General features: G+C 36.2%; 1 protein-coding gene across 1 annotated transcript in view; it reads left to right on the plus strand.

The window, feature by feature from the left end:
* Positions 1–12,267, plus strand: part of NEGR1 (neuronal growth regulator 1) — an 854,147-nt gene that overhangs the window by 466,797 nt on the left and 375,083 nt on the right. The window contains exon 3 of the mRNA XM_006775915.2: positions 2,669–2,794. Coding sequence (XP_006775978.1) covers positions 2,669–2,794 — 126 coding nt within the window. The remainder of the gene's footprint in view (positions 1–2,668; positions 2,795–12,267) is intronic.

Here is a 12,267-nt window from a genome sequence, read left to right on the forward strand (position 1 = left end):
TCTGGGGAGAAGAGCCTTGCCAAAGGGATTTCCCTTGTTTACCTCCTCTTTCCATATGTTCCTTCCCTGTAGCATATTCTGAATCATGAGGCCCCAAGAGGTGATTGCAATCACTGAGATGACATGCCACACCTGGAATTCAGTACTCTTCCCTTACCAATTTCCCATAGTTAAATGTCAAATCTAAGTTTATGGCTAAGAAACTCTGTTGTTTCTTTGAGAAGTCAAATATTGTGCTTAATATCAATGTACCACTCATGTTTACTGCTTAAAATACAGGCAGATGCATAGGTGTTTAAAATATATAAATAAACTAACCATCCTAGGCTGATCTCTATGTACTATATTCCATATAAAGGAGAAAGTACTAAGTAACTTTCTCTTTTATTTTATTAATAGTGTGCATTAGTATATATGTATTTGTATGTGCATTTGTGTATATTTGTATATTCTCACATATATAAATATTGTATATTTACACTTGTATTTCATAGTTTGCCATATTAAATTAATACCTACATCCACATAGCTAATGGTATTCCTATTTAATGTTGTAACTTTATTTTTATTAACTCTCCTGTTCACCAGTAATAGATAATTCACATTTTTTTCCTATTTTCTGGCCATAGTATCTTAATGTCTATATTTTTGTTCTGTGTCATTTAAGCTAAAAAGAGTACCTGTTTAAAATGGTTTTTTATTTTTTTTTTATTTGCCTGAAGAGCTTAATGATAGCATGTTTTAAATGCTCATTAAAAATATGTCATTTAGAAACAGTTACAATAGTATATCACTTAAGAATAAGCATCTTCTTCAATCATAGCAACAGTTACATATAATCAAATGCTTTACACCCATAATAATTATCTTAGATTTTTCTTATAGCAGAGTTATGATTTCATTTAAAAAATCAAAGATGATATTCACAGGATAGGTAATTTAATTTATCCTTACGATAAATTTTAGTTACTATTTTTTTAAATAACTGTCTAAATATCTCTTGCATGAAGAAACTCTAACAATTAAAATATTTCAGTAAAAAAAAAGAATGTTTTTCTAATAGTTATCAAGGTATCTAATTGCCATTGGGAGGCAACCAGTGAATGTTTCTCTTAGTACACTATAATTTTTATATAGTAAACCAAAATGTGTATTATAAGCCAGTCATACACTACCAAATGATGAAGTTCTGAGAGCAGTTTAAGGCATGGAAAAAGGGCAGTACTGAAATTAAATACAATATGATATGTCTTTTAAGGCATCTAAAAATAGTAGCTAACAATGTCAAGTACTTTTCTAAGTCCTTTAACATGTATTGACTTATAGAATGCTCCCAGCAGCTACATGGGGTTTTTATTATTACCTCCAAGTTTCAGATGAAGACACTGAGTCTGAGATACATTAAGTAACTTCCTTAGATAACTCACTAGCCAGTCGAGGACCCAGGATTCATAGCCATGTTGTTTGAGGTTTAAATGAGACCATTTGGTATTTGAGAGAGTGATGGACATTTTAATCCAGGAAGTTAATTTAAGTATTTTTCTATCCAACTTTCCCAACTTGTATTCCATGGTCTGTAAACTTTTCACCAAATGCTGCTGGGATAAAAGCTCCCATAGTCCAAAACATCAGGGACAATAAAAAAAATACAACATAATATTTTCCCCTTTACTCTTGAGAGGTACAGTGGGCATAACAGAGGCTCTAAGAAATCCAAAAGTGAAGAAATGTTTCAACCAGTGGCTTCCAGCCATCACTGACAAGAAAACTCTTGCGGAACACAAGTGTCACAGCCCCTAGTAATAGTGTCCCTTAGAACATAAATGCTGGCAATCTCCAGCCCTACTAGTTAGCAGATCGAAAATTGAGGCCCAAAATGCCTTTGAGAACACGGAATCTTACTTCTCAGTCCTGCACATGTTTTTACCTTACTCAGCTTTTGAATCAAGATGTAGGCACAACTGTGTTAGCTTAAGTTTCTTCTAAATTTCCAATTTTTTTACTCTTTTCAACAAGAAAACCATCATTATGGTGAAGATTCATGGATAGAACAGATTGATTATGAATATTCCAGTTTATTTAATACAAAATATCCGCAATAACCCTATCGGTTTCTGCTCAGTGGTTAAAGCGTTGGCCTGTGGACAGAAGTGTCATGGATTCAATCTGTTCAAGGGCACATGCCTTGGTTGCAGACTCGATCCCTAGCCCTGGTTTGGACATATGTGAAAGGCTAGTAGTGGACGTGTTTCTCTCACATCAATGTTTCTCTCTCTCTCTCTCTCTCTCTCTCTCTCTCTCTCTCTCTCTCTCCTCCCTCACACTCTGTCTGAAAATCAATGGAAAAAGAATATCCTTGGGTGAGGCTTAACAACAACAATAAAAAATATCCACAATAAAACTTTAATTTAAGCAACACTTAAATATTTTTGTTATTAAATATTACACATCTAAAATTTAGAAAAAATAAAACTAACCAACTAACAAAGAAAACTCTAGGAGAGTCTTGAGGAGCTAGAGAATCTATCTTTGGGGTACTGATCATGATCATAGGCCATAAGTGCATTCCACCACCCAGCTTTAGTGCATGAGATCATGGAGTTATCATATATAGCTCAACAGAATTTTATATATTTTTTTCTGACCACTGCATGTTTTACCATTTCAGTTCCTCCGAAGATATATGACATCTCAAGTGATATGACCATCAATGAAGGAACCAATGTCACCCTAATTTGTTTGGCCACTGGGAAACCAGAGCCTACCATTTCTTGGCGGCACATCTCCCCGTCAGGTAAAGCAGAACTATGCCAGTGTTGTTTGTGCTGTTCACTATTCTCCTTTAACCTCACTTGTTCCAAACTTGAGTCAATTTATTCTCTTACATCTTATTCATGAGGTAGGCAGGACGCGTATTTTTATACTTATTCTTTATACCTAAATATGCTGTCGCTCACAAAAGTTAAATGAACATTTCCTGTCAGAGCCTGGAATAGAACCCGTGTCTCATGATTCTTAGTCAAGGTTATTTTCATCCTAGTATCCTGGAGAATTGCACATCAATAGACAAAAGGCCCAAATGGAAATATTCCAAGTGAAATCTCTCCGTTGACATGTGTAAAGCTTTTTATTCTGTCCACATGCACATGTTAATAGGCCATTATGAACGGCTAAGGGAATCAGGGGGAAATCACATTATACAAACTATGAGGTTGCTGAGTCTAATTTGAAAATGCAGTTCAGAATCAAGGATCTGGTAGTTAGAATTACATTTTCAGTGATGAAGGGATCTTAAAACCCAAGAGTTTAAGTGACTTGTACAAGACCATGTACCTCTGTGGAATTAAGGGGCGTGGCATGAAGAGGGGAAGTTCCCCCGAGGAAACTGAGGATAATCATCAAAACACTGCTGTTTTCACAGCAGCGACTCTAACAGAATCATCAACTTGTGTCCGATTTTAACATTTGAACTATATAGCTTTAAATTTACCATGGACGTGAAGGCGGTGCTTTTAATGAGCAGGATGCCACAACATTTCAGATAATGAAAATTGATGTTTATTTGTTCTATATTTTTAGTGGAAATAGTTTCAACAAGGCTATTGTGATGAAAATGCTTTTAAAGAAATCAGAAAGACACATTTTATAGAGGCATAGGAAGAGGACAGCTGGAACAGCTATTTGATCTGCTAATGCTATCTTTAATATCACTTATCCTTAAGTGTCTTTCAGTTTCCTCATTTATGCAGTAGGTCTGATGAGACTTACTCACATCATATGCTTAGTATTACTATTAATGTGAGAAGGAAATCAATATAACAGCAGTACACACTTATACGATATGCATTATGGCCTCTATAATGTTTCTGAAGCATGAGTGCACTCTTGACTGCAAACACTTCACTCCTGAGAGTGGCTACAGGATCATAAAAACTGGCATGTGAGCACTGAATTAGTGACAGGGCTCTCCGTGGAGTGTGAGACAAATGCAGGACTAACAGTTGGGATAAATGTGTTCCTATGGCCAATTCCCTAGTCATCAGTGCAACCAATGCTAGCGCCAATCGCTTCGCCTCGGTTATTCTCAGCTAGTTTCCTACTTTACAAAATCAAATGATAATGATCCCTGGCTATTGTGAGACCGCAAATAGACACTAGGCCTAAACGTGCTTTATAAAGTATAAGATGATATGCAAATGTATGACTGATTCTTAATCATCTTTCCAGGGATTTAAATCTGATATGGTAATATATTTTTTTTCTAAGAACGAGGCACAGACTCTCCATCTTTATACAATTTAAGATTAATATGTTGGATTTAACTCTCCTGCTTTGCAGTGCTTGTTATTATGCATAGTCTTCCTTTTAAAGTGCTTGGGTACATTTTAGTTTAATTAAATAGCATGAATATTGGTTAGTGAAGTTATTAGAATAATGATAATGGATAACATCATGAAGCTGAAAGAAGACAGATTGGGTTTATAAGTTAAACTGTACATAGATTTGTTTTCCAGATCCTGCCATACAGAGCAAATTAGAAAAATTAGCATAAGTATCAACTATTATCCAATAAATAGCTAGACATGGCTGATATTTTTATAAATGCTTCCAATATTTTCAAATTATAGTTTGTTAACTATCTATATTTAAATGTGCAGACCTGTGGAGTTCCCGCTTTAAGGAACATGCCTGATAATTCTACTAGCTTTTTGTTCATTTATATATTTATATTTGAATGCTAAATTGTAAAATTCAGATATGTTAATGTTTTACCTAAGAAATATCAATATTTTGTATATTCTCTTTTTTTTAAATTTTGCTATTTCATGAAAGAAATGTAGCTCAAAACAGAAGTCACCATATGAGCAAAGTTTAGTGTTAAAAACAGATACACAGTTGATCCTTGAACAATGCAGAGGTTAGAGGAGCTGGAACTGTGCATCCCAAAATCCACTTATAAATTTTTACTCCCTCAAAACTTAACTTATCCTTTGGTTATTTAGGGGTATTGATTCTAGGACCCCACCCCCCACCCTGACAGCAACAAAAGTTTCAGGCCCTCTGTAAAATAGCCTAGATCCATGCGGATAGTGGGCCCTCTGTATCTGTGGACTCTGAAGCACTCATCAAAATTAGTACAGGGAACTTATTGACAAAAATCCACATATAAATGGAACCGTGCAGTTCAAACCCTTGCTGTTCCAGGGTCAACTGTCCTCCCTGTCAACATGGGAAGAGATGTCTAGTTTTTGCACCTGTGTGATTTATTGCGATCTTTTTACCAATACCTTTGGTAATTTTTGCCAACTCATTCATGCTCTATTTTTATTTTTAAAATTAACAAGAAATATGTAGTAACAGAATGATAACTCCACAGAGCTTCTCCCTAATCTACAGAAAACTTAGGTTGTGTGTTCCACAACATCGCAGACATTAATCACCTGAGGCCATTGGAGTTGCTCTTTCACTTCTTAGTTCAAACAACTCAGTGCATTTTCCTAAAACTCATCTCTCCAGAGAACTGTCTTGGATATATGAGTTTCCTTAGAGTTTACGTATACCAGTGATTTCTTGCTATTTTTTCTAGTCTATAGTCAGAGATTAATTTCAAATTTATATTTAAAAATTATCGCAGTATCATTTAAAGAACACACTATATCCTTTATTCAGTTTCATTCATGATCATTTTTCCCATTTGCTTCATCATTTGCTATGTGTAGAATATGTAGAAAAATACACGTATTATATTTTCAATACTGATTATTTTTATTTCCTCAAAACTTAACTTGTTCCTTGGTTATAAAAGGAGCATTGGTTCCGGGACCACCATCACCCCCAGACACCAAAATTTGCAGATGCTTAAGTCCGCTATATAAAATGGGGGACTTATAAGATCAGCGCATACAGTGGGCCCTCTGTATCTGTGGACTCTGAAGCGCTAATCAAAATTTTCATTAATGATCATTTTTCCCATTTGCTTCACCATTTGTTATGTGTAGAATCTGTATAAAAAATACATGTATTATATCTTTTCATTGAATTGTTTGAAAGCAACCTGTATTTATCATGCTCTCTTCTCCCCAGTTATTTCAGTGTGCATTTCTGAAGAATTAGGACATTTATTACATAACCACAGATGTTCATATGTCTAACATTGTCATTATACTTGTATTCCACTGCTATCCATCTTCCAATTCTGGCAAGTGATCGAATAGTGTCCTTTATGGAATTCTTTTTTCTCTATTACAGAATCCAAGTTTTGTATGTAGCTGTCATATCACTTTAGCCTGGGGACTAATCCTTTATCTTTCTCTGTCATTACTGAACATTGCTATTTTTTAACAATGAGTGTACCCTTTATTTAAAACAGAATATTTCTCATTTTGGGTTTGGCTCGTTTCTTCACAGTTGCATTCTAGTTGTGCCCATCTGGAAATAAATAAATGAAGTTGTAACCTTCTCAAGGAATGATATCTAGAGGCACAGGATATCCATCTGCTCCTTATTTTTTATGTTAATTTCCATTACCCAACAAGATGTTGTCTGATTTCTGTACTGTGTAGCTATTTTTTCTTGCCCTATGCTACCAATAAGCAGGAGGGGACAATTTTAAGATCATAACATACAAATATCTGCTACTTGTCTACCTTACACTTAGATTTAGCATTACCAGTGATTCTTTTGTGAACCAATCTTTACCCTAATAATCATCAAAGAGGATATTTCAAGCTGAAGTACTCCTTTTACTATCACCAATTAGCACTTGGCATTATGCTGTCAACAAGAACCTCATTTCCCCCTGTTATTTATTTGTTTATTTATCTATGTATTATGACATAGACTTATGGATTCCTAACTTTTAAAAATTATTATAGTTCATTACTGTTCTAATTATTTTGATGCTCAAATCATCACTTATTTGGCCAGTGGGGTGACTTCATTCTGACTGTTGTGTTGTTGTGATATGTCCCATCATTTTTTTAGCATTTTCATTTTTCCTTGATGATAAAATATGCCAGACTCATCTTGTGTCTTTCTTGCCCCAGCTCTAGAATCAAGCACTTCACTTACTGCAAATGATTAGAAATCATACACTTGGGGTTAGTATCATTACAGATTGGCTTACGATAGCTAACAGTTAGTCTGATTTACAGCAAAATTATCAGAGCCTCAGAGGCCTAGGCTACTTCCTGTGATACTATAATAACCACAAGACCTGACATAACCTCAGTGCAAAGGGTAGACTATATTTTATTTGGTTTTATCTAACAATTAGCATGGAACGGGGCCTGCAATGTTGTGTGTATACAAAAATGCTTATGGAATTAATAGTAAAAATATTTATATTAAGGAAAATATAAGTAGGAAATTGTTCTATTGCTAGAGATTTAAATAGGTTCATACATCCTTGTTCATAAGAAATCCAATTGTTTTAAGTAATCTCTGACTAGTTTCTTACCTACCCAGAAAATTTTTAAGCTTTTTCCCAAATCCCTAACATAACATATATGATTTGTTTTTATTCTTATCAGTAATTTCTTATGCACCAGGTAGTATCAGAATAGCAGGGATAAAGTTCATGAACTTTGATGACAATCAGAATTGAATTTAAGACACTGGTCTTCCCATACCAAGTGTAAGATCTTAGACAAAATTGTCAACCTCCTTAATTTTAAGTAATAAGTGATGCTAATAATTCATAGAAGTATTATGGGGATTAAATAGAATGGCATAGGGTATTGAAAACAGCTCATAACTTAGAGCAAATATTTCATAATATTAACTATTAATGGGCTACTCAAATGTGTTTAATGTTGACTAGATAGACCCTTCCAAGCCTGTTTTTGAAAGTGAAGGGGCTATTTACAGCTCTTAAATGCAATTCATATAACTGTTCTCAAATGAGTGTGTTATGAAGCCAAAAATCACTTCAAACTCCTGGAGAACATTGACAGTTTACATAAGCCACCTGATTTTGAATACAATGACAAAAAAACACCATTTTAACCACATACCATTTTATCAATAAATCTAGATTCAGTCAGAAAAAAATAGGAAAAGTTAAAAGATAAATTTTTAAATGATAGATTACAGATTACAAACCTGAGATATTTCTAAAGCCTCTGTCAAATTTTCACTTACTAGTCATTGCTGTTTATCTTAATCACTGTTACCTAGTGTATTCCTATTATTTGATATCTGAAATCTCCAGGTATGTTCTTACTCTATCCTTCTGCTGTTTATTATCTGATGAAGATATTATTTTGGTTCTGAAGCTAAAATATGAGAGAAACAATGGCTGTATGTCTCAAACTCTGTTTTCTAATTTCCAATTGCCTCATGCCTTTTGGCAGGATATTCTCACCGTAATTATCCATAGAAGTTAAGATTATTACCTAACTCAATATAAGTTAAGGCACCTTTCTCCTATTATGTTCTGGATTACATCTCTTTCCATTCTTTTAGATTCTTATTTCATTAATATCTTAAACTCTTCTTTTCCTTTTGACTCCCACTGCCCAAATTTAAACTATTTTATGAATGCACTCTTTTGACATGGATCACTTTAGTTTAATAAAAAAATTATTAAGCTTTTATAAAGAGAAAACAAACAAAAGGTCAGAGATGTAAGAATGCAAACAACCACGATTTTGAGAGATTAAAAGAAAACACTTCCTGGAGCACTGTGCAGTAAGCAACGTTAATCAGGTCAGATAAGAGCCAAATAGTTACCTTTGCATTGGGTTGTTTGGTGATCATGTGACAATTCAGTGACAATGGGCCAGAAACCCAGTGGTGGAAGCTTATAGGATATGGGCAGTGAAGAACTAGATGTGAGGCAAAACTATGCATCCTGTTAGTCTAGATCAGTGATGGCGAACCTTTTGAGTTTGGCGTGTCAGCACTTTGAAAACCCTAACTTAACTCTGGTGCCGTGTCACATATAGAAATTTTTTGATATTTGCAACCATAGTAAAACAAAGATTTATATTTTTGATATTTATTTTATACTAGAGGCCCGGTGCACAAAGATTCGTGCAATAGGCCTTCTTTCCCCTGGCTGCCAGCACCAGTTTTCTTCTGGCACCCGGGACCCAGACCTTCACTCTGGCCACCACCTTCCATCTTCGTTCTTTACACAGTCTTCACTGTGGCTGGAGCCTTCAGTCTTTGCTCCATGCTTCGGCAGGAGTCTTCAGTCTCCGACCAGAGCTACTCCTGTAGCTCCTTCTGCCCCCCACTGTCCCCCTCATAGCTTGATCGCTGCTTTACCTGCAGACCTTGCCAATGGGCTCCTGGGTCCCAGGGGGCCACCTTGCCTGCGGCCCGGCTTTCTGATCATGATCAGGATCATGGGCCGCAGGCAAGGCGGCTCCTGGGTCCCAGGGTGCTGCCTTGCCTGCGCCCGGCTTTCTGATCACGATCAGGATCACGATCAGGATCACGATCACAATCACGATCACGGGCCGCAGGTAAGGTGGCTCCTGGGTCCCGGGATATCACCTTGCCTGCGGCCTGGTTTCCAATCATGATCACGATCAAGATCACAGCCACAGGGTCCCGCTGCTCAGGGCCGCACACGGGGGTCCCGCCACGGAGTCCCTGATAGCGGCTCACGCTGCCCTGCCCTGCCTGCAGTATGCAAATTAGCCGCCATCTTTGTTGGTGGTTAATTTGTATATTGCGCTGATTAGCCAATGGGAGGCATAGTGAAGGTACAGTCAATTACCATGTTTGCCTATTATTAAATAGGATATTTAAATGCCATTTAAACAAAGAAAAATCAACCAAAAAATGAGTTCACGTGTCACCTCTGACATGCTTGTCATAGTTTCGCCATCACTGGTCTAGATGGAAATTTGATTTCTCTACTTTAACACACATTGTTTTTGCTATTGGGAACATCCTTCATCCCTGTATCCAATCCATAATAAAACCATCCTAAGCATCCCAGGAAAAGTGGGTTGTTTTTTGTACATTAGTTGTACCACGTGAGTTGAACTATTTTTCAGAATTATAGTTGGTGACTTTGTTTGTCTAAGGCAGCAATTCTCAACCTGTGGGTCGCAAACCCTTTGGCGGTCAAATGACCCTTTCACAGGGGTCGCCTAAGACTATCCTGCATATCATATTTACATTATGATTCATAACAGTAGCAACATTATAGTTATGAAGTAGCAACTAAAATAATTTTATGGTTGGGTCACAACATGAGGAACTGTATTTAAAGTGCCAGACGGTTGAGAACCACTGGCTAAGGCTCATGGGACAGGAGACTTTTTATGTTGGGAAACAGTGTCACTTTACTATTGTATCCCATGGCTTAGCATAGGGCCAGGCAAAAATTAGGCTCTGGAGACAAATTCTCTTAGCAGTCTTCATCTGTGCATGTCTTGCTTTGCCTTCATTTCTGAAGTATATCTTTGCTTGGGATAGAATATTGTCAGTCATCATTTAACATCAAAGTAGCCATAAAATGGCCAAAGATATTATTTGGAAATCATGTGGATTAAAGTATAGAAACTGAAAGATAAAAGGCAATATTTCCTATGCTTTCCATAAGTATGCTTTCTTCAAGTATTGCTATGGGTTTTCTCCTTTTAAGATAAATAATATAAATTTTCAATCAGTAATACAATAAATTATTCAAAATGAAGAGATTTTAAGGACTTTGAGATTACTAAATGAGAGTTATTCTAGAATAAACACAATAAACAAGGTCAAATATTCATTAGACCATGGGTCAGGAGCCTAAGGTCTGTGGGCCAAACTGGCCTACAGACTATTTTCATAAATGGAGTTTTAGTTGTTGTTGGCACACAGTCACACTCCTTCCTTTGCGTATTGTCTATGGCTGCTGTCATCTCCATATATATGAAAGCCTAATATGCAAAGTGGAGCCCCCCCCCCACTTGGAATTCGATTGCTTGTGATGACATGTGCTGACCACCAGGGGGTGGCTCAGAATGAAGGAAGGCCCCAGCTGGCAGCCAGCAGCTGCTAGGGACCCTACCTGTGCACCAATTTCATGCACTGGGTCTCTAGTATTATAATAATAGAGTTGAGTAATTACACAAAACTTAAACTAGTTACTATCTGGTCCTTTAAGGATAAGTTTGCTGAGCCCTGCATTAAATATTTTAAAAGAGGTGCTTTACATTTTGTTTCACAGCTGCAAGACATACAAGTTTAATGTTAGCACATTAAAGCTTCTGTAACCTTTAAAGAGAATTAAATACATTCTTAAGAGAGAAAATGTTAATTACTAATTATGAGAAAAAAACACATAAAAGACTATAAAATGAAAGTTACTATCTAAAACTCATGTACACTACTGAAATCTGCTGTTAATAATTCTGATAATAGTTTAAATCATCACAGGTATAATCTAGAAAGTACTACTTTCTATTATTGCCCTTGATTCTACTATAATTTCCTCTTGTGAAAGAAATACTTGAGTGCTGGGCCAACACGAAGAGTGTTATGATGAAGAGGCTGTGTGTGTGTGCTCCTTGCAAGCTGGCAGCCTATCGCCCTAACACTTAATTCTTTGAACATTTTCTCAGGTTTGCAATCCTGACACTACACTTTGCTATTTAATGTTAGGAAGAAAAAATTCAGTAAAATCAGCAATTTATGCTCATGCCATTTCAACAATACCATATATTCCGATTACAAGTTATGCTTCCAATTCCATTGTAGAGCTGCACTCTATGTAGAGCTTTGGGGAACTTCCATAATGACTTTACTAAAGGAAAATTATATAATGAATGAATCTACATAACGATGGCTAGTTAAACTTTTACCATGATATTGCATACAAATAATTTATGTATGCAGTTACAATTGCCTCTTTGTTCTGAATCTGTCTTTATAGTAATTTTTAAAAGCTTCATTTGTCTGCTTCTAAAGCCCCCTCTGCCTTTATTCAGTTAGTGATGAGCTCTCTGTATTCAGAACTGTTAATGCCTGCTATATGACTACAGAAAGCAAGAAAATATTCAGTGTTTTAAGACAAATCCAAGGCTAAACGATGGACCTGATGATAATGCCTACTATATGACTGTACTTAACAAGAAAATATTCAGTCTTTTAAGACACATATAAAGTTAAACAATGGATCTGATGGTACGATGCATTATTATAAAAAAACTAGAGGCCCGGCCTGTGCCCTCTCGCAGTCTGGGAACCCTTGGGAGATAACGACATGCTGGCTTAGGCCTGCTCCCAGGTGGCAGAGGGCAGGCCCAATCCCTAGGTGCAGCC

The sequence above is a fragment of the Myotis davidii genome, unplaced genomic scaffold (assembly GCF_000327345.1).
Source record: "Myotis davidii unplaced genomic scaffold, ASM32734v1 scaffold128, whole genome shotgun sequence".
In the NCBI taxonomy this organism is placed as follows: domain Eukaryota; kingdom Metazoa; phylum Chordata; class Mammalia; order Chiroptera; family Vespertilionidae; genus Myotis; species Myotis davidii.